Source organism: Lepisosteus oculatus, chromosome 19 (genome assembly GCF_040954835.1).
Source record: "Lepisosteus oculatus isolate fLepOcu1 chromosome 19, fLepOcu1.hap2, whole genome shotgun sequence".
Taxonomy (NCBI): Eukaryota; Metazoa; Chordata; class Actinopteri; order Semionotiformes; family Lepisosteidae; genus Lepisosteus; species Lepisosteus oculatus.
The window spans coordinates 4,084,765-4,106,433 of record NC_090714.1 but is presented as its reverse complement, the minus strand read 5'-3'; the positions used below and the strand labels follow the sequence as shown (position 1 = coordinate 4,106,433).

General features: G+C 48.0%; 2 protein-coding genes across 25 annotated transcripts in view; one reads left to right on the top strand and one right to left on the bottom strand.

Annotated features, from left to right (window-relative positions):
• The window catches only part of mapk8ip3 (mitogen-activated protein kinase 8 interacting protein 3), a 56,070-nt gene extending 38,788 nt beyond the window's left edge, over positions 1-17,282 (top strand). For 9 of the 22 annotated variants that reach the window (XM_069181097.1, XM_069181108.1, XM_069181105.1 and 6 more), the window contains 19 exons: positions 288-338; positions 1,146-1,241; positions 1,502-1,660; positions 2,328-2,493; positions 2,737-2,925; positions 3,838-4,024; positions 5,673-5,798; positions 6,068-6,148; positions 6,630-6,697; positions 6,966-7,114; positions 8,669-8,840; positions 9,127-9,240; positions 10,154-10,192; positions 11,651-11,815; positions 12,329-12,475; positions 13,434-13,551; positions 13,762-13,901; positions 16,137-16,206; positions 17,195-17,282. In XM_069181097.1, the coding sequence (XP_069037198.1) occupies positions 288-338; positions 1,146-1,241; positions 1,502-1,660; positions 2,328-2,493; positions 2,737-2,925; positions 3,838-4,024; positions 5,673-5,798; positions 6,068-6,148; positions 6,630-6,697; positions 6,966-7,114; positions 8,669-8,840; positions 9,127-9,240; positions 10,154-10,192; positions 11,651-11,815; positions 12,329-12,475; positions 13,434-13,551; positions 13,762-13,792 (2,058 nt within the window). In that variant the 3' untranslated portion in view covers positions 13,793-13,901; positions 16,137-16,206; positions 17,195-17,282. Of the gene's footprint in view, positions 1-287; positions 339-1,145; positions 1,242-1,501; positions 1,661-2,327; positions 2,494-2,736; positions 2,926-3,837; positions 4,025-5,672; positions 5,799-6,067; positions 6,149-6,629; positions 6,698-6,965; positions 7,115-8,668; positions 8,841-9,126; positions 9,241-10,153; positions 10,193-11,650; positions 11,816-12,328; positions 12,476-13,433; positions 15,622-16,136; positions 16,207-17,194 lie in introns of those variants that run through there. The other 13 variants (XM_069181099.1, XM_069181117.1, XM_069181110.1 and 10 more) reach the window with 7 other exon arrangements.
• On the bottom strand, positions 15,948-21,424 carry nme3 (NME/NM23 nucleoside diphosphate kinase 3). Of its 3 annotated transcripts, none has more exons than XM_069181119.1 (5): positions 21,245-21,424; positions 20,118-20,248; positions 19,067-19,168; positions 18,548-18,660; positions 15,948-17,992 (listed from the first exon to the last, which is right to left on the bottom strand). In XM_069181119.1, exons 1-5 carry the CDS (start codon positions 21,288-21,290, stop codon positions 17,875-17,877), a joined length of 510 nt encoding a protein of 169 aa, XP_069037220.1. In that variant the 5' UTR covers positions 21,291-21,424; the 3' UTR covers positions 15,948-17,874. The 3 variants fall into 3 exon arrangements, with proteins under 3 accessions (XP_069037220.1, XP_069037221.1, XP_069037222.1); XM_069181120.1 differs by lacking the exon at positions 21,245-21,424 and adding an exon at positions 21,096-21,208; XM_069181121.1 differs by lacking the exon at positions 20,118-20,248.
• Positions 21,425-21,669: the final 245 nt, after the last annotated feature.

Below are 21,669 nucleotides of genomic sequence, written 5' to 3'. Positions count from 1 at the left end.
TTCAGTTTAACATGTCTAGTCGCCTCTGCTGACCTTTGATTCTGCTTCTGATGGTCACTTCTAACCCTGACCATCTTTACCCTAGAGCCAAGTTCCCTATTCATGCTGGGCCCCTGGTTAATGGGGTGTTAGTTGTGGCCGTGAAGCTGTTAGGTGGAGTGTGTTCAAGTCTTGAGACTTCACCCCAGACTGGGCCACGGTTCCCCAGAGCTCTGCAGAGTCGCATGGGGGCCGGGCTGCGTGCTTGCCCTGAAAGGGCAGCCCACTCTAACTGTGATCTCCCACAGACAGGCTATCAGCTGGAACTTTCACAGGAGGGGCCCGCGAAGAAGCACCAGGCAAGTGAGACCGACAGAGTCCCGGCATGTGACTACTGCGCAACCTCAGGGCGGCTGGCCCTCAGCGTCCACAAACGAGGAAAGAAGCGGCCACAGTGGCCTGTCTGACACAGCTGACCCATCACACTGTCAAGTCCCACAAGTGGGATTCAAATTACGTTGACACCTCGTAGCTTCTTCTGTGCCCTGACCGATTTTTGTGCCCCCCACAGTGATAATAGTAACCTCCTTTTTGTAGGCCTGACATGTGATTGATGTACTGTGCAGCCTGCTGATATGACTGTTGCCCTCCGCCTCACCCCTCTAGTTTTTGTTCCTGTTGTGTTTTTTTTTTCTCTTTCCCGCGTGTGGCCTGATATCTGTAAGCCTCATTTGGCCTTGAAAATCCTCAGGGCAGAAGGCAGAAGAGAGGGAGGTTTGAGTAGCATTTTGTTGCCTCTTATGATACGCTTGCAGGAATAACACTGCTTTATGTGTTCTGAAATTGAAGACATCACTTGTGTAAAGACCAGGCTCCTTGTTGAGAAAATGTGGATTTAGGCTCTTGTTTAATTGGTGTGTTCACCAAAAGGTCCTACTGGAAGTAAAAGCTGTCCTAAATACTCAAGTACTAGCCTGTGCTCATAATAGCAGTGAGAGTTGCAAGAGGGAATAAATGCCTCTTCATCTATGGCATATCTGCTGTTTAATGAAAAAAGTCATGTCTGTTGTGACCTGCCAGCCCTATTTGGAATCTGTTCCCTTTTTAAGACGGATACGGTGGTGCTGCCTGTTCCTCTGTGTGCCCAACCCTGTCTCTTTCCACAGCTGAGCCCGAATGGAGGCCAGGAGGATAACCGCATGAAGAATGTCCCGGTCCCGGTATACTGTCGTCCCCTAGTTGAAAAGGATCCGAATCGGAAGGTAAAGTCAGGACTGCTGCCTGCGTGTGTATTGCCTGCTGAACCCTGCTTGAGTAGTACTATTTTGGAAGTCCTAGCAGGTTCCCATTTTGTGTTTTTTTTTTCTCCATTGTTGTATTATATCTGTAAGTATCTCTAACCCCTCCTCGCAGTTTGGCCGTTTTGTTTAGTTTTTGCGTGCAAGGCGGTCCCCAGCTGTGGGCGGCTCCCTGCCTGCCCGTGTGAGTGTGTGACTCGTGCTGCCGTGTGTGTCCGCCTCAGCTGTGGTGTGCCGCGGGCGTGGACCTGACCGGGTGGAAGCAGGCCGAAGAGACGCCTCCCAATGGGCTGAAGGCCTCTTCCAGCGGCTCTGACCCCCTGTCGGCCGAGGCTGAAGCGCAGGAGGACCAGAGCAGCCACAGCTCCCCCGAGAAGAAGAAGGTACCCCTCCACCACTGGCCAGCTGCAGGGCCCTGCCAGGTTCCCGTCCGCTTCTTGAAAGCTGTTCACAGTCAGGTCAACAGAGCTATGTCCATTGAGCTTCCAACCACTGGTTGAGAACCAAATAACAGGCCTATTTCATAGTTACTAACTGATCCAGTGATCTCATCGAGTTGTTTCCTGGAAAAGGCCAGAGTATCGGCTTCAGCAACAAGGTTTGGGCAGCTTTTTTCCAGACTCCCACAATCCTTTATGTAAACTAGCGTCTCCTGATCTTCGTTTTAAATGCAGTTGTGTTGACAGTAAATACAGTTCTCTCCCTTTCCACCATGTCTCCTGCGTGGAAAGAAGGCTTGCTCAGTCAGTGAGCTCCATGTGTCAGTGTACAGGAAAGAACACACCTGTTCTGCTAGCAGAGCAGTTTTTAACGATTTCTTACTTCGGATAGGTAATCTGTCAATTTAACTTGTCCAAGTTTCTCAAGATCATTATCTTTTTGCAGGAAATAAAAGCTGTGCAGAAGGCCAGCTACCTTGCAGACTTGACCTGCTTTTGCTCTTTGCAAAATCATCCTCAACGAGTGCTTTGCAGCGCCGCTGTAAATGTCTGTGGACAGACTGGTGCCCATGTGTTAATTCTGGGTCCTCTTCCCTCCCTCTCCCCCCAGCCAAAGGAGCTGCAGGAGACGGACTCCCTGTGCAGCCGAGTGTGGATCCTCACCAGCACTCACTCCGCCAGCAAGGTGGTGATCATCGATGCCAACCAGCCCGGCTCTCTGGTGGACCAGTTCAACGTCTGCAACGCCCATGTGCTGTGCATCTCCAGCGTGCCAGGTGAGCTGCCCAGAGGCTCCTGCTTGCCCTGTGTTCTCTTGTGTGCCCTCTCGGGAGCTTGCGTTGGATTGGTCTCTCCATTTAGATTCCTGATTACAGGTCTGTGCAAGTGGCTCAGAGCACCTGGCTTCCAGAGCAGGACCCTTAAATTTGCAGGTACTAGTAGGTAAGGCGGCGGTCCTCCAGTAATGCAGGCAGAGCTGTTCTGATCCACCTGACACGTCTGCGCTCTCTCCTGTCCAGCGGCCAGTGAGAGCGATTACCCGGCGGGCGAGATCTTTCTGGAGACGGGCGAAGGGGGCTCGGAGGAGAAGGGGGGCATGGAGGGCATGCTGGCGGGCATTACGCTGGTGGGCTGCGCCACCCACTGCAGCGTGGTGCGCAGCAACTGCTCGTCACGGACCGACACCCCTGTAGTGGACAAGGGGCAAGGTACAGGCCCTCGTTATAGTGAAACACACAAGTAGGATGTGCACACCACGTGTTGATGAATTCCGTTTTCTCTGTTGAGCAAGGAAACCTCATTCTGTAAATCAAGCACAGCCCTGTCTACGTAAAAATTCCTTACACTTACACTTCTAGAGCGCTTGTCTAGATACTCCGCTGAAAGTGTGCCAGTATACTTAACACCCGTCCATTATCAGTGGGGAGGAGACCTGAGTGATGAAGCCAGTTCATAGATGGGGCTTACTAGGAGGCCATGACTGGAAAAGGCCGGGACACTTGGGTTAACAGCCCTACTCTTTGGGATTTTTAATGAGCACAGAGAGTTAGGACCTCGGTTTTACGTCTCATCTGAAGGATGGTGCCTTTTTACAGTATAGTGTCCCCAGCACTATACTGGGGCATTAGGACCCACACAGACTGCAGGGTGAGCATCCCCTACTGGCCCCACTAAAACCTCTTCCAGCAGCAACCTTAGCTTTTTCCAGGAGGTCTCCCATCCAGGTACTGACCAGGCTCACTCCTGCTAAGCTTCAGTTGGTTGCCAGTTGTGAGTTTCAGACTGATGCTGCCTAGTGTAAACCTGTTAGTTTGTCTGAGAAAACATGATCAAGGACAACATATGTAGTTGCTGGGTGACAAAAGATACTGTTGGAGATGCTCTGTACTTGATGTGTTTCTAAGCGAAAAGAAAGGCAGGAAGGAAAGGATGTGGGCGACTGCTCCAGTCCACTTCAGCATGAGCAAACATTTTGTGTTGTTCTGTAGCACAACGTAGTTCTTTTTTCCCTGGAAGTCCTGCTGGAGTTTGACAGTCACTCTGCAAGAACTGATGTCCTGCGCAGGGCGGTGGATTGTCGTTTTCCCTCTGACCTGTCTGTTTTCTCCCCTGGGCTTCAGGCCACATGGCGCCCCTGCTGAATGGGAAGATAAACGTGTCTCAGTCTGCCGAGGAAGCCACTGAGGCCACCGAGGTGCCGGAGCCTGTGGCCAGTGAGGCCGAGAGGCTGGCATCCCGGCCGGGCCCCTTCACTGAGCACGTCTTCACAGACCCTCAGCCCCCCGCTGGGGACGGCCCCCTCAGCAGGTACAGGCACTGAGGGCTCCCCAACAGATCACTGACAGCTCCTTGATAAGGCACTTGTAGATCACTTATAGCTCAATGATAGGTCACCGATAGATCACTAATCGCTCCCTGATAAGGCACTCGTACTGTAGATCACTTATGGCTCACTGATAAGTCTCTCATAGGTCACTCATAGCCCACTGACTGATAAGTCACTCATAGATCACTTATAGCTCACTGATAAGTCTCTCATAGGTCACTCATAGCCCACTGACTGATAAGTCATTCATAGATCACTGACAGTGCACTGATAAGTCACCAATAGGTCACTAGTGTGTCACTGATGGGTCATTGATAGTTCACTGTAAGGTTATTAATAGGTCACTCATGGCTCAGCTGTTTCCAACAACATTTTTCCTTATTCCTGATTTTTTACAATAAAGCAAATGGAGAAAGCATTATCATTAATGTTTCAGCTACTGTGGTTTTGTCATTTATGGGAGGGAGGTCTGCATCCCTGCTGAGTATCTCCTTTGTGTCTGTTTGTGCTTGTGCAGTGTGTTGATTCAGTGTGTGTGTGTGCAGTCTATTCTCTCATTCAGTGTTCAGTATATTGCACTGTGCACTGAATTGATTGTGCAAGAGTGTATATAATCACTGCATTGATTGTGCACACCTGTGTGTGCATATGTGTGCACTGTATTCACTTGGTCACGCTGTGTCTGTGTGAGCCTTTATCTGTGCATACTCTACTCACTGTTTGTGTGCACTGTATTCACTGTGCAATCCTGTGTGTGTCTGTGTGCACTGTATTCACTGTGCAATCCTGTGTGTTTGTGTGCACTGTATTCACTGTGCAATCCTGTATGTTTGTGTGCACTGTATTCACTGTGCAATCCTGTATGTTTGTGTGCACTGTATTCACTGTGCAATCCTGTATGTGTCTGTGTGCACTGTATTCACTGTGCAATCCTGTGTGTGTCTGTGTGCACTGTATTCACTGTGCAATCCTGTGTGTGTCTGTGTGCACTGTATTCACTGTGCAATCCTGTATGTTTGTGTGCACTGTATTCACTGTGCAATCCTGTATGTTTGTGTGCACTGTATTCACTGTGCAATCCTGTGTGTGTTTGTGTGCACTGTATTCACTGTGCAATCCTGTATGTGTCTGTGTGCACTGTATTCACTGTGCAATCCTGTGTGTGTCTGTGTGCACTGTATTCACTGTGCAATCCTGTATGTGTCTGTGTGCACTGTATTCACTGTGCAATCCTGTGTGTGTCTGTGTGCACTGTATTCACTGTGCAATCCTGTGTGTGTCTGTGTGCACTGTATTCACTGTGCAATCCTGTATGTTTGTGTGCACTGTATTCACTGTGCAATCCTGTATGTTTGTGTGCACTGTATTCACTGTGCAATCCTGTGTGTGTTTGTGTGCACTGTATTCACTGTGCAATCCTGTATGTGTCTGTGTGCACTGTATTCACTGTGCAATCCTGTGTGTGTCTGTGTGCACTGTATTCACTGTGCAATCCTGTATGTTTGTGTGCACTGTATTCACTGTGCAATCCTGTGTGTGTTTGTGTGCACTGTATTCACTGTGCAATCCTGTATTTGAGTGCTGTATTGAAGCTGATGCTAGTGCAATGACAGAAGGCGCTTTCCTCAGGGAGCACCGGCAGCCCAAAGAAGAGGCCAGCACTGCCTCCACCCAGGAGCCAGCGGAGGGAGATGAGGAGCCCAGGGCTGCCACCAGCGCTGCTCCCACCATGTGGCTGGGGGCCCAGAACGGCTGGTGAGATCTGTTTGAGGGACGGGGGCAGTTCTTTATTTTTTTTACTCTGTTTTTGGGAATCCCTCTACGGTAAATCTTACATCCCTGTTATGATAAACCTGAAAATCTGCCTTATTGAACATGTGCATTGTTAAGATCACTTCCATAACGTGGTGACACAGTATTCCTTTGTTGCTGCAAGATACATCTGGGATGTTTTATTTTAGCTATTGAAAGCATAACGTACAACGAAGGCAAAGAACAGAACACTGGTTTTTCCTTCCTCCTAGGCTTTATGTGCACTCTGCTGTTTCTAACTGGAAGAAATGCCTTCACTCAATCAAGCTGAAGGACTCTGTGCTCAGCATCGTGTAAGTGCCCCTGTCAATGTGGCTTATGAGTGAACATTATAGCAACTGGAGCTGCATTTTCAGAGCGTTGAATAAAACCTTAGACAAACTACTGCTAAGGTTTCCCAGCATTTAATATTCTGTTAGCGTACATATATTTAAGGCCAAAAACCTTGCTTTCAGTACACATAGTGGGGCAAAACTTCAGCAGATTAATTTCTGTGACTGTACAGGCATGAGGAGCCTTGTAGCGTTCTTGATGCGACCCTTCGTGGTCTGAACAGTCTGTGTGCCCTTTCTGATGTCCAAGACTCCTCAGTCTTTGGAAATTACCCCCGCAGTTTATTTGTAAAACTGAGAGAAACAAGAGTTTAATATTTCCAAGACCGCTGTCATTCACATTCTGGTCACTTGTGGTTCTGAATATCTCTTGATGCCTTCACTGTGTCTCGTGAAATTGGAGAAACCCTGGATAGTCTTTAATGCAGCTGTGTCTCTTCAGGCACGTGAAAGGGCGGGTGCTGGTGGCTCTGGCAGATGGGACGTTAGCCATCTTCCACAGGTCTGAAGGTAAGGTGCCCAGCGTGATTTGCGATTGCACTCATAAATCCAAAATGACTGAGACAGTGCAACTTCCTATAACCTCAAAGTGCTTAAAGGGCTTTTGATCTGAAAAGGTGAAGATCTTTGGTGATGGCCTATTTGCACAGCTGAACTGGGAATGGTAGCTGTGTGTGAAATCACCGTCCACCCCGCGCGCAGTTCAGCCGAAATGTCTTGCACCGGCCAGTGAAACGGTGACCTGCTCTTAGCCCTCTTGTGTGTGTCCCCCCCGCAGACGGCCAGTGGGATCTCAGTAACTACCACCTGATGGACCTGGGCCGGCCACATCACTCCATCCGCTGCATGGCCATGGTGCACGATAAAGTGTGGTGTGGCTACAAGAACAAGGTGCACGTCATCCAGCCCAAGACCATGCAGATCGAGGTGAGTGGCCTGCCTGGCTCACACTGATGGTCTTTCTCTTTAGCTGTATGTTATTTAACCCGTTGTTGCCGCTGCTGTTCTGTGTTTATGTTGTTGGTGTTTCCTTAATGTCTTTGTATTGGAGCACACATGCAAATAAGCATTTCATTGCACCTGTGCACATGACAGTAAACTGAACTGGGGCGGCGTGCTCTGTCCTGCAGCGGCGGATTCAGAGAAGGGATATACAAGGACAACATAGAAGGAATAACTGTTTATATAGATGGGCAGGAGCTTGTAAACCTCACGTTCTTTCGGGTCTCTTCACTAATAATCAGTCAGAAGAATTATTCGTTTCCTTGTAACTTTTAATCCTCAACCTCATTTTTTTTTCTGTTTAAATATGTATGTTGTCTGGTGGAGTTTGCCTGCGCGCTCATTATTTTTAAGGTTGCGAAATCTAATTCAGATAACACAGCAATGAGCTTAAGATTGCCAAAAGAAACACAAAAGAAATCTTCCACAAAATCCAAATAAATCACTTTGAGATTATTGGTTTTAAAGCACTATATAAAATAGTGCTTACTGGTATAATTAGTAAAATGTACATAGCCCCTTCCATCAGCAGGGATCAAAAACACTTTACATAGAGAAGGAGGACAGACGTCACCCACTTTTGAAGTGCAGCTGTTCTGCTCCAGCAGCTCCCCACCACACAGCAGGTCAGGAGATCAGGGCAGCTGCATCACCAGTTGAACTGAGGGGGAACGTTAAGCCAGGCTGTGCAAAACGTGGGATTTAGCCAGGACACCAGTGATAACACACCTGCAGGGTGAACTATCTACATTCAGCAAATAAATGGCAGACATGACTGGGAAGTTGTTGTTCTTAAAAGGCAAAATGTAGTTTAAAATCTGGGGTCAGAAAAGGTTTGACCCCCTGTTCCGGCAACTAGTACTGAAAGCAACACGTAGACTAAAAATAAGGTCAAGACAGGGAATCTTGTCCTGTCATTCAGTTTAATACTTTCACGGTGTTTTAAACTTTGCAGCTGTATTGAATGGAACTCACCAACTCAAGTTGGAGAGGAATGACAAGACGTCAGTCTCGCAGAGCTGTACCCGAACACCATCATTATGAAACAAGCTATACATACTAAACACAAACTCCTCCCTTCACATTCCTTTTCTTTCTGTGCCCCAATCAACCACCTTGCAGATACCCTTGGGTCTCTCAGTCTGAAAGGGGTTTGAGCCTCCTTATCCTACGGCTAGGACGCTACCCATTAACCAAGCGGGGAAAGACAAACTTATCTCACCAGGTATTCCTCACATTACCAAAGCAATTTCAGCCCTTGGATGTTGTCCCTGGGGAAATATCCTTAAATTGGAGAACATAGGGAATCCCTGCAAAGTGCTCGCCTCCCCTCTTTGTGATTGCAAGGAGGCGGCTGTCCTCCTGTTGGGCATCATTTCAAGATTGGACGTTTGGAACGGAGTGCCAGCTGCTCAAATGACTGGCTAAGGCCGCCGAGGGGCGGGTGCTGCCAGGGCCCACATGACCTCTGTGTTCCAGAAATCCTTCGACGCCCACCCGCGGAAGGAGAGCCAGGTGCGGCAGCTGGCGTGGATCGGAGACGGCGTGTGGGTGTCCATCCGGCTGGACTCCACCCTGCGGCTCTTCCACGCGCTCACCCACCAGCACCTGCAGGACGTGGACATCGAGCCCTACGTCAGCAAGATGCTGGGTGAGCCCGCGCCACCTCCGGGATCGACCCGGCACAGTGTCAGACGTGCACCAGCAGCTGCTGTTAAGTTACTTCGAAGGGTTTGCTTATAGGCGCTTCAATAGCAGACCTAAGTCATGTCGTGTAGGGTGTGCTCTCAGTAACACCCCTGGGGATGCATCTTTCCTCCACTCGGCTCTGAACCTGCGTTAAAATTATTGGAACCTCCAATAAATTCCTCTCCATATCTACCCGACGTGTGACCCGTGGAAGCAGCAGCTAACTATCCCCCTGTTTTATTCGGCAGGTACCGGCAAGCTGGGCTTTTCCTTCGTGCGCATCACAGCCCTCCTCATCGCGGGGAATCGCCTCTGGGTGGGGACAGGGAACGGCGTGGTCATTTCTATCCCGCTGACGGAAAGTGAGTGTCTCCTCAGGCCCTGCTCTTCAAGTAGGGTTTGCTAGGACCCTCTGTGAGACACTGTGCCCTGCTGGAACAGAAACCTGTGATGTGAATAGATGCATTGGTTCCTTCATACATTACAGAACACATGCCCAGGCTTTTCAAACAGGAATCCCACCACCGTATCATTATAGATCTTATTCCAGCACTTCTGATCTTTGGTAGAATTAAGAAGCTCTTAATTCACCCGTACTGGAAGATTCTCCTTGGTTTCTGTCCTGTTGCTGACGTCTGATGGGCAATCTTTCTTCTTCTTAACAAGTGGCAGCCTATGTGCGTTTCCTATCTGCACGTGAATGTGTGAAGAGTCAGAGGCTGTTTGGAGGGTCAGATGGATTTCACAGCTCTAAGGTGTGATCAGAGGCAGCTTGAAGTCATGCAAGTTGCCTTGATCATGCACCTTAAATTTAAATACGTGTTTGGTTAAGCTCAGCATCCACGATTGGGATCAGGAAGTTGAGAATGGCTGTAGTTCAATGCTGCAGAAAATAAAAAACAACACAGAAACTGATTGGTCTGTAGAGATGAAATACAGTTCACTTCCTTTCAGCCTTCAGCCAGGGTGTAGGGGTTAGCTGAGCACCTGGCTAATGAACGTGCCCTTGTAACAGATCTTTCTCTGTCCTTGCCTTGATTTCTCTCCATCCCCTCTCTGGTCCTTCCTGCTGTGTGCCATCCTGCCCTCGCCTCTCCCTCTTTCACACCCATCCTGGCCTGCCCCACCTCCTTAATCCTCATTTCCACCGTGTCTCTCCTTTTTCCGTACTGGTCTCTGACGCCTTGTCTGCATCTCCGTGTCCCTCTCTCTCTGCTCTTCCTCTGTGTTGTCTCTCCTTCTCTCCCTCACTGTCCCTCTCCTTCCTTCCCATAGCTGTAGTCCTACACCGGGGACAGCTCTTGGGTCTGAGGGGTAAGTGTGAGCTCGCCCTCCTTCCTTCTCTTACAGGCCACCTCCACTAACTCCCCTGCTCCCCTGCCTACAGAGCCACCATCCTATCCCGACTCCTCTCTGTGGACAGATTTTTCCAGTCTTATGTTTAAAAAGTACACATTTGGCACTTACCCTGTTAGCCAGGCACATGAAGCACATTAACCTGTGGTTTTATGTTTAATAAACGCTTTGGTTGTACCTCATAACATCTTGTTAAACAGGCAGGTAGACGGTAAGCTGTTCAGAAATAGGTTGGGTCATGGTGTCGCAGAACAGGGGCCCTCCACCCTGGTCCTTGTGGGTCATTGTGTTTTCTGGTCTTCATTCCAAATGAATGAACTACTTGGTTTTGTTCCCATGATAGGTGGTTTTAGTTAGCGTGAATTATAAGAATAATTATTTCCCCTGCTTTGGCTTTGCTGCAGAGAAATTCCACCGCCAGAGCGCTATTAATAGTGTCTTTTCAACGTGTGTAACGAACTGTTGCTCTCCTCTTCCTGTCTAAACATCTTGGTAGGTTTCTAATTAATGTTGCAGCAGCCATAGGAGGAAATTATACTGTGTCAAACAGTCCCATAGTGCACTTATTTCTGCACAGACTAAAATGCAAAAATTCCAGCCGTCTGGCCACTGACATAGTACACACAAACGAGGAATGCTCTGATGCCAGGAAGATGACACACAGCTGAAAATTTCCAAAAACTGGATTAAATGTTATTTGGATCAAGAGCTCAGATGGAACCAGTGATTCCCTAAGGGTCCGGATAGAGTGTCCCTGTCCCACTCAAACACGCTAATGGAGGGATAGCACTCTTCACGATTTCTGCCAGCTTCCTATACATTTGACTTGCATCTGTAGTTACCGGTAGTCATCTAGGTTTTGATATCTTGGTGGGGTTTTGTGTTCACTTTCTGTCAGTCCATATGCATGCTATACAGTTGGCCTAAGCAAAGAGTCAGGATTTTTACTTCCCTTGGTGCCCTTAAATGAGAAATAATGCAAAAGCAGTTCTATAAAGGGAAACTAAATACTAATACGTTCAAGCACCACATCACTATAGATCCACTAGTTACTTTAACGCATTTATACCCCATATCTCCTAATTAACTAAACCCTTACCTACTTTTAAGGCAGAATCTCAGCCTTCATATGTATAGAGCAGCTATCCGTAATCCCTGTTTGGATGTAGGTGCCAGGTGAAGTAGAGAACGGGCTCCTTTTGCTCAGTCAGGGGTTGTGTATTTTGTGTGTCCCTCTACAACCCGCGTATAGTATTGGGATCGTAGGCGTCTGTGTGTCCCAGGGAGGGCTGTCACCTTTTTTACACTTCGAAGGCTTTCAGGTTTGTCAGCCAGAGTTATGCATTGACCTGCCACCCGCTCTCAGCGCTCGGCACTCTTGCAAGGATTATTGAGACAATACTGTCGCTCCTCCAGCCAACAAAGTGTCCCCGACCTCCTCTGGTGGGGTGATCCACGTGTATGCCGACGACAGCTCGGAGAAGACCAACGGCAGCTTCATCCCATACTGTTCCATGGCTCAGGCGCAGCTCTGCTTCCACGGGCACAGGGACGCCGTCAAGTTCTTTGTGTCGGTGCCAGGTGAGTGCCACCTCTCTCCAGCCAGTGCCAGGCCTCGCCTGGCCACGGTATGTTCCTGCTGTCGAACACCAGGGGCTCGTAAAGGAAAAGAACCGTGTGGTGAAAACAGCGGGCTGCGGACAAGACACAGCTGCAAATGAGAAAAGGCTGTTGGGCCCAACTCCGTTCGCCATGTAGTTTCGTATCTTTGTGAATCTACATTTCATGTCCAACCGCTCCTTCTAGACTCCCACTCCCAGACACCTTTGGTTTGCTATTCTCATCTATTACCCATCTTCTGATGGGCTTGTCACAGTCAGCGGGGTGCTGCTCTGTAGGGTAAAACCCAAGGTAAAAGCAAGTCTTCTGCTGCCTCCCTCGTGCCTTTGTGAAATGTTGTGTGGCAGATCTTGAAGGAAGTGCAGGGAGGGGTATGGGGGAAGGTACCTGACCATGTGGGCAGTGTTGCCATGAGTGGTTGAAAGATGTATGACCACAGCCTCCTCCCAATCCCTGCCCGTCTCTCCACCCCAGGCAACGTGCTGGCCACCTTGAACGGCAGCGTGCTGGACAGCCCCTCGGAGAACCCCAGCTCAACAGAGCCCCCAGAAGCTGAGGCGCAGCGCCTGCACAACGTCCTGGTCCTGAGTGGTGGGGAGGGCTACATCGACTTCCGCATTGGTGAGAACCTGGGCGCTGTTCCGTGTGCAGGAAATCATTCCTTTAGGCAGGAGCTCCTTCAGACTCTTTAAAGCACTGGTTCCTAACCCTGGGGGTGTGAAACATGCCAGATTTTATTTTAGAAGGTACTATAAATGATCGAAAACACACATGACCTCAAAGGGAGTTTTGCTAAGAGGTGCAAGAACATTTTTTGAGAACCAAAGGGTTTGCAGGCTGCACTGAAGGTTAAGAACCACTTTAAAGACATCTCTGAACCTGGGGCTACAGTAGGCTTCATCCCATTCAGGAAAACCACAGCTTCCCTGAAACACCTGAAACGTTTTGTGCCGGTGCTGTGCCAAAATCTCTACACTAGTTCAAACTAGTGACTCATTCTCCAGAATCACGACTGGAATGTGTGATTCCCAGAAGCAGCATTATGACAATACCTCGTAGAGCATATGTGCAGGACAGCAAACCACTCCCCTCGACAATGCAGAGCAATTCAAAACTAAAGCATTCTTTCCAAGGCATTTTCACATGGGGAGACTGATTTAACTGTAGCCAAGATGCCAGAGGCTTGTATCCTCTCAGACGATATTTCACACTTTTAAATGGTACAGTACCTTTAGACGTTTAGTATAATGTAACAAAACAGATAATCCAGATAACTGAGAACATACTTGCTGTGTACCCTGACCCTCTGCTCTGTCCTGGTTAAGGACAGGGAGAACTGATGTAGATCTGTGGGTGGAGACCCAAGATTCAGCATCCTGTGTCCTTAATTAAGGAATTCCTGATGTGGGATACCTAAGTGTTCAAAACAACTTGGAAACAACTATTTCCAATATTGCACTTGATGAATATGTGGAGAATCTTGGAAACCAATATTTGCATCTGCAAGGATGGACAAAAGGTGTCTTATAATATCGTCACAGTCTGGCACAGCAGTTCCATCTGTCCTTCTGTGCCGCAGGCGACGGGGAGGACGACGAGACAGAAGAGACCTCCGAGGACGCTCCTCAGATCAAACCCACGCTCTCCAAGGCTGAGAGGAGCCACATCATCGTGTGGCAGGTGTCCTACGTGCCAGAGTGAGACCACTGTCGCCCCGCGCTCCACACCCCCCTGCCCTCTCTCTGACGGCACGCCGCCCCAACCCCTCTGACCAAACTGCCCCGCATCCTGACAGCCTGAAACAGGCAAAAAACAAACTGCTACGACTGAATATAACCCCCCCCCCACCTCTCGCACCTCAGACCAACCTGCTGTCACTGAATGAACCCCTAACCTCCCTCCTTCAGCTCACACCTTACTGCAGGACAGATGGCTTAGGATTCCCCGACGACCCCCATACCAGACCTGAATCTGTCAAAGGGGACCAAAGACACAAAAGAAACAGATGTCATGGTGGAGACCTGCGTGGCTCACGAGAAGGATGAAGGTTGGTTTCTAGCGTAGCGCTTGAGTTGTGTGTGTGGGACAGCGGCTGTGTGACACCATCCAGCCAGTGAGAGGGAAGCCTAGGGCTCCCTTTGAACAAAAAAAAAGAGGAGAATCTGTACTTAGAGGAACTTGAAAGTGTGGAATAAGGGCTGAGGGCAAGTTGGTGATGGGATCTTTTGTGTCTTATTTAGCTGTCAGTGTTAGATTTCTGGGGCATGGTATGACTGGCTTTCACAATAACCCCGTTTGGAACAGTGTATCCATGGTGGGATCCCAAAGTGGTTGTGTGCTGCTTCCTAAATTCCATTCTCATTGAATGTAGTGCCCTGTACCTTGCTGGATCCCCTTATTTTATTAGTCTGTCAAGTATGAAAGGGTGTTGTAGTACATTAGGACTGGCGAGTGCATGCTTTAATGGGCACATAGATACAGGCGTAGAGATGGAGGTCATTTTGTAGACAAGGGACACTAACTAGGGCAAGTTGCCCTGACTTTGGTCAAGGCAACTGAAAAAGCAGGAAGTGATGTAAAGTACGGTTTTAAACTGAATTGTGGGACCAAAGCTTCCTGCTTTTATGGGATTTTATTTTTCCAACTAAGCTGTATTATGATCTTTCCAGCCGCCATACTCTGGTAACTTAATTTGCTTATGTGCAGCATTTACCAGAGACTGTAAATAATCAACTGCATGTGTATATAGTGCTCTCCTTCCCAAAAGGCTCCAGCGAGCATTACCCATAAGAGAGAGCCCATCTAATCCTCCAATGAGGTGCAGCACCCACCTGCGTGACACACAGCAGTCATTCTGCCCCAGCAGCTCCACTTCACAGCAGGCAAGCTAGAGAAGTGAGATGTTGCTTACTCTTCTGAATGAAAGGGAACTTTAGGGAGGACTGCTTGTGCAAAGAGGGGAGATTTTAGCCAGAACACTGGAACTCATGATTCTACTCCTACAAGCAGTGCCCTGGGATCTTAAATGACGAATTATTTTAGACCTGATTTAACATCTCACATGACCGTCTGCGCCTTCTTCTGCACAATGTCCCCATTCATGCATTGTTTTTTTTGGAAATTCTGGTCGGGAGGGAAAAGCACCACAAACTGGTTCCACCAACACCACTAATGGTCCCAATCTGGTTGTCCTTGGAGGTTGCCCATCCCACACTAACAAGGGGGGTAACCCTATTTCAACCAAGAGGAAGCAGCCAGAAAGACTCACAGAAAATAACAAATGTCAATCAATGTGTGAAAGGGTTTAGTGGAGTTTCCCACTTCTCCTAGCCAATAAACATGAAAGCGCTGACTGGTTAACCCAAGTAATCGCTAAGGCCTTGATAACTACGTAGAACACAATCGCATTGCAGACCCTGTCAGCTAATTCTGTCAATAGACCAGACACTTCCATCTTGAAGTGACTGTAAAATCCCCAGTCTGGTTTGTCCCTTAACCAATAACCCCCCACTGTGACCTGCAGTAAGGTGTGATCAGATTGGCTCATGTGTCTCCCTCCATGATTCCACTGTGTGATGTATGTAAACTACCTTGTATGTTGTAAAGGGGCCAGGAAGTAATGCCTGTGATCAGCCTTGCTCTCAAGGAGGTTTCCTGTAAAGCGACTGCTGTAAGAATATCTCCCTGCTTCTTCCTCTGTGCTATGTAATAAACTCATCAAACATGGAAATCTTATCTGTATGTAATAAACATATTAGTGAAACACACGCTTGTATTTGTGTCTGCAGAATTACAGGTTGGTATGAAAGGAATTCCCTTTAGTTCCATCCAATGGATAATTTACTTCAGATCGCCTTTGCACTTTTTAAATAAAGTATACAAGTTTCTATAACACATCCACACAGGCAAAGAATGTTTGTACATCTTCTTACTTTAGGAATTAAGGCCCGTTTCAACTACAATACCATGCACAGAGCCCTAAAAAAAAAAATCAACCTACTGTACTAGATGTGATGCTTTCCTATCTTGTCCAACTCAGTTTAAACCGCTCATATTCAGATACAAGTTGTAGAAAAAACACACCAGACAATGGTTCATTTTCAGATTTGTTTTCATTGGTAAACCTTGGGTCACAAGAAACAGACTTTTCACTGTGCAGTGTACAGAACAAAGGCTAAAACCTGAACCGTGATCATCACCAGATTAGCTTTAAGGCCAATAAATCTGCTCACTATAGAACTGTAGACTCTAAATGCAGCAGTAAATTACATTCATTTCTCAGCAGGGGAAATTAACTGGTATGCCATCGTAAGGTAGTAAGGACCAGCACCACTACTGGGCCATACTGAAAGGTAGGCACTGTTTAAGCTTTCATTTTAAAGCTCAGTCCCAAGCTTAAGTTCTATAAAAGTGTAGTTAAGTGCATTCTGTCCTGTACCTGTTTATCATTTGCCAATTATGTGGCAACAGACTACTAAAGTCTTTAAAAGAAAACAACTACACAAGAATGATCTATGAACAAGTGTGCTTACGAGTCTTCCTGTATATAAAAGCACAATGCTGTAGTGCGACAATGAGACGTGCTCTGCCCACAGTGAGCAAGAAACAGACACTAGACAGTCTCTGGATCTCGAAGAAATAACATAATGCCATTAATGATACAAAAACATCACTGTAGAGTTGCAATGGGATCCCATCTGTTGTCAAAAGCGGAACATTTTCTCTTGCGTCCATTATGCGAACACTGATCAGATAAAACACACATTCATGACGTCTGTCATATTCGTGAAAACAAACACAGACAATATGTTTTGCTTCTCTTTATATCCAAAAGATTGGTTACAACTTGTTTTAAGTCTTGTAACACATATCCTGGCCGTTACACACTCAAGATCCATATAAGACAAATGTGACTGTACGGAATATTTTACTTTATAGACGGGACCTTTTTAATAGTAAATTAAAATACACTACCAGGTCTGTATTCTAGGGAAACTTTTTTTCTAGATTTGTCATGGCAACCAGTGATTCAAAACATGCTTTACTCAGCTCCTACAATAACTTCAGCTGTGGACGGAAATTACATTTTATTAAATGCAGATCTTTAAAAAAAATGTCAAACCAATCCATTTAGAACAAGCTGTGAATTTGGCCTTTGTACCTTGTCATTTTCAATCTAAAGGTGCATTAGACAGCAGGTTTTAAGATGGAATGTCAGTCAAAGGTGAGCATACCAAACAGGGTGATGAATAATCATATATATGATCATTATTAACTAAAAGGTCCTCCATGATTGGCAACTGAAAGTGACCTTTCCTCTTTCCTGTTGGCGAACGCCAGGTAGCAAGAGATCTGCACAGCTCTGCAGAGACATTCTTGAGAGACTTGAGAATCTTCTAGGTTGAACCCGTTTGGTCCACTGAAGACTACAAGTCTGTAAGTGTAACATTATCACATAATTCAAGTAAAAAAAGGAAACCATTATTCTGTATTTTCTAAGGAGGTAAAGACAATGAATAACAAATGGTTTAGGAAATATTCCAGCATTTCCTGAGGGATTTTTGTCTGTAAAATCTTTATCTACAGCAGCACTGTTTATCTGATACTGTCAATCAAACGAAGAAAGTTTTAGTGCAAAAGTTACAGAAATAGATTTCACGCTTTTCGTGGTGATGGGAGTTCATTCTCAGTTTGAGGGCTGGCTCTTTATGAACCCGAGTACTAAAAAGTCAAAAGCAAACGGAGGAGGAGAAAAACTGGGTGAACCTTAATAACCGTGTCAGTCCAAGACGAGACACTGGGGTCCCCGAATCTGAAATCGTAATGTGCGCAATTTGTTGCTGCCGTCGCCTTGCGCAAATAAACTCATGGAACTCCATTTGCGTTGCCTGAAGGCAAACACTTCTAGAGAAGATATCTGAAAGCTGCCTGCGAGACCTGGGACTGCTGGACTGGGGGTGGGGGTGGGGGGGATCAGTGAGTGTGGGGGCGGGCGTGGGCGTGTGGGCTCTGCGCCGGCGTCACTCATAGATCCAGCGCTCGGTGCAGTCCTCCCAGCACAGCACCTCCTGCTGGCGGAACCACAAGGAGATCTCCCGCTGCGCGCTCTCCACCGAGTCACTGCCATGGACCACGTTCCTGTGGAGATACGGCAAGACAGGGCAGCCTTGCTGCATTTCTTTCACAGTCACGCGGGATCACAGGTTATTATTCCACTGATAAATCCTAGGCAGCAGTAAAGAAGGGCTTAAATTACTGGCCCTTCCAGTCTGTTTCATCACAGAATTGTAATGCAAACAGCTCCTTTCAATTACAATATGGCGATGTAGAATTAGCAGGGGGGTAGCTCTGGTCCCTCACTGCACCTGTGCTCCGTGTTTAATTCCATGCACATCTGGGTGCGATGACTTCCACCCACTACCTAAACACATGCTGATTAACTGGCATCTGAAATGCTTGCATGTGCCCAGAAATGGACTGGCATCTAAGCACCATGTGGCTGCCAGGATAGGCTCTGGATCTTCACAAACCTTCCAAGGATAAAGCATCGATAGAAAACGGATCGACTGATAATTAGCAGGAACAAAGCAGCAAACATGGAGCCGGCTACATTAGAGTAGCGCAGTGGTTCTGACTGAAGGAAGGCGGCAGGCTGGGCAGGCCAGGAAGTCCCCGAGCCCTCCTCAGTCGTACCTGCCCACTTCCACGCAGTAGTCCCCTCTGATGGTGCCAGGGAGGGAGTCCGCAGGGTTGGTCTCGCCCAGCATTTTGCGAGCCGTCTTCACCACGTCCAGCCCCTGCCACACCTCCACACAGACACAGGGAGGAATCAGACAGACTCGGAGGCAGGAGAGCCCCCCCGCGGCCCACAGACCACCACCGGCATCTTTCCCGGAAAATCATTTCAGCGATTCAAGACCTGCTACCCCTTTAAACAACAGCGCAAGAATGCTGGACATCCTTCTGACGCTTTGCAATGATTCCTTCAACTCCCCCTACTTTCGCCACTATTAAGTAGTGAAATTTTACGGCTGCTCAGAAAGCAATCAAGCAGAGCAGGTAAATAGGGGCCCTTTCGGCTTCCTTGACCACTCGTTCTTCTTAACAGTCCAATGAAAAATGGTGGAAATCAACAACAAACCAAATGACTAGAAGACTACGGAAAAGGAATACCAATCACGGGAATGCTTGCGTTCTGTGAATCCCGCTCACCATGGCGACGACAGGTCCGGAGCTCATGTAGCGGATCAGCCCCCTGAAGAACGGCTTCTCCCTCAGGTCCCTGTAGTGCTCCTTCAGCAGGCTCTCTGAGGCCTGTGTTGGGACAGAGCGGAGACACATTAGCCCCTCCATCTGCATGGGTGAAACAACATCCCCCCACCACCCACAACAGCAGGGGGGCGATGGGATTCGAGGACAAAAGTGCCTCATAAATTCCATTTACTCCCTCTCATAAGCATAGGCCATGCAAAACACATATGATAAATCTGAGATTTTGTTTTTTTTTAAAGTGTCCAAAATTGCAGGTACCGACCCCCGATAGTTCAGTGGGTGGTGTTCACGTCTCAGCTCACAGATACAGACCCTGCGGCTGCACACGGGGGAGGATGAGGGAGTGGGAGGCACACTCCTCCGACTCGCCCACCTTCCAGCCAATCAATCGTCTTTTAACATGTCACCGATAAGCTGGAGGGTCAGCGCTGATTGGAGGAAAGGTGCGTCCCTCACAGACCTGTCTGCAAGCGCAATAGGAGGCCACAGGAGGCCACAGGGGGTGCCATGAGCCGAGAGCCTAGGCTGAATATTGTCACCCTGCCTTTAAGGTGTGACTGCCCGGAGAATCACAGTCCCGTTCGGCTAGCGACGTGATGCACTTGAATGCACACCCCTGCTACTCGAGAGACCCCAGTAGCTGTGTATACTTGTGTTGGCCTGCCCGAGTCCGTGACCCTCACTCCCACTCCCTGTTAAGCCTCCTCTGGTGCTCCTTCTACCCATGCGTCCAATCTGAAATCCCCATGGCAGTTGCAATCATGAAGTACCAAGATCAGGGATCACATGCCCGGCGGCCCAGTCCTGCTTGAGAGGTTTTTCTGGGTTTCCTTCAAAGCAGAAGTGGTTGAATGGGTCCAGTCAAGCCCATCACGAGCTGATTGAGCTCACTCAGAGGCGGGTCGCGGTGAGAGCGGCAGACACACGGCTCCTTCAGCGGTGGAGGGTGTGCACAGCGCCGCCCGGGTGACAGGCGGGAGGGCAGTCTTACCTGCACCAGCTTCAGCCCCACCAGCCGGAAGCCCTTCTGCTCAAACCGGCGGGTGATCTCGCCCACCAGGCGGCGCTGCACCCCGTCGGGCTTCACGGCGACGAAGGTGCGCTCGTTAATGCCCGCCCAGGCTGCAGAGATAACACAGGTCAGCCGCCGCACACGCAGGCAGCTCGCGGGCCTCCGAGACCCTGCCGGCACCCAGCGCTGGACTGGGATTCAGACTAGCCCTGTTCTGGAGGCGAGAAACTGTGCAGAACTCATCTCCGGGCTTTGGGTTGGCGTGCTGTCTGCTGTCCTCGGGATAGAGGATCCAACCCGCAGGATTCACCTCTCGGGATTCTCAGATCCACTCCTACAAACCTTTACTTATTGGCACAACAGTTCAGACGTACTGTATATGTAGAGCAGCAAATGTTTGGGGATTTTGTTTCATGTGTGCTTAAAGGTGATAACAGAATGCAGGTGCCATAAAGGCTTATCGGAGAACACTACAGCTGAGCAGAACATCAGCAAGTAGCACAAGCAGAAACTTCATTTCTGCTTGAAGGGCCAGAGGTCACAAGTGTGAAGCATTGGAAAGCAACAAAAAAAAAACGCACATCTGTTGCCAAACGTTTGCATCAGCTAGCATTAAAATGCACAAAGGCGTGTACACCGCATTTGTCTAGGCCTCTATTGTCCTGAATGTACGCGCTATTTTCCACTGTTCATTATAGACGCGGTTATGTTACATGAAATGCTTGAAATGCACATGACTGGTTTCAAAGGCTGCCTACCCAGATAACCAGTTTTACTTCATTTGCAATGCCGATATGACACTTGGGTTTACAACGCTAAAAAAGCCTACACAAAGGATAGCTATATGCATGCTCCAGGAGTGCACATTTAAGCGCAATCTGCTCAGACGAGTTTTCGATAGGATTATTAGATAGCTCAGACCGTTATAAAACGTCAGAAAACTGGAAAATACTGTACCTGCGTGCAGCCACTATCCCTATAGCGTATTTCGAAAAGGATGAACTTGGGACTGTTCGAATCCGGAAGGATAACGTCATTCCCACCACCAAATTTAAAAACTAACACTCAACGAAAATCACTTATCGTGACACTAAAATTGTGCTTACCGGTCTGAAAGATGTTTGCAAATATGGTTAAAACGAGACAAATCATTATTGCATCAGAAACCACAGGCGTCCTCCCAAAAAAACTCACACACCGGCCACACCAGACAGTGAGAGCGCCGCGGGTGCCCGAGCGCGTTCCCTAAACCTCCGGGCTCAATCACGCGAGCACGAGGAAATGCTGGTGAAGAGGCGAGCACGTCGTCGACGTCAGAGTTTCTGTTAAGGGCGTAGACTGCATATAGCTACACTGTAAAATATTTAAAGAAATATGTTTACATTATGCCCTTTGATTTCCCCAAAGTAAGACTTTCTAGAGCTTGAAAATGCCCTGGACTTTGTAACTCATGCTAATTAATAAATATCATCCTCCTGTTGCCTTAAGATATGGTTTGCAATATAATAATAATTACTACCACTAAGCATGT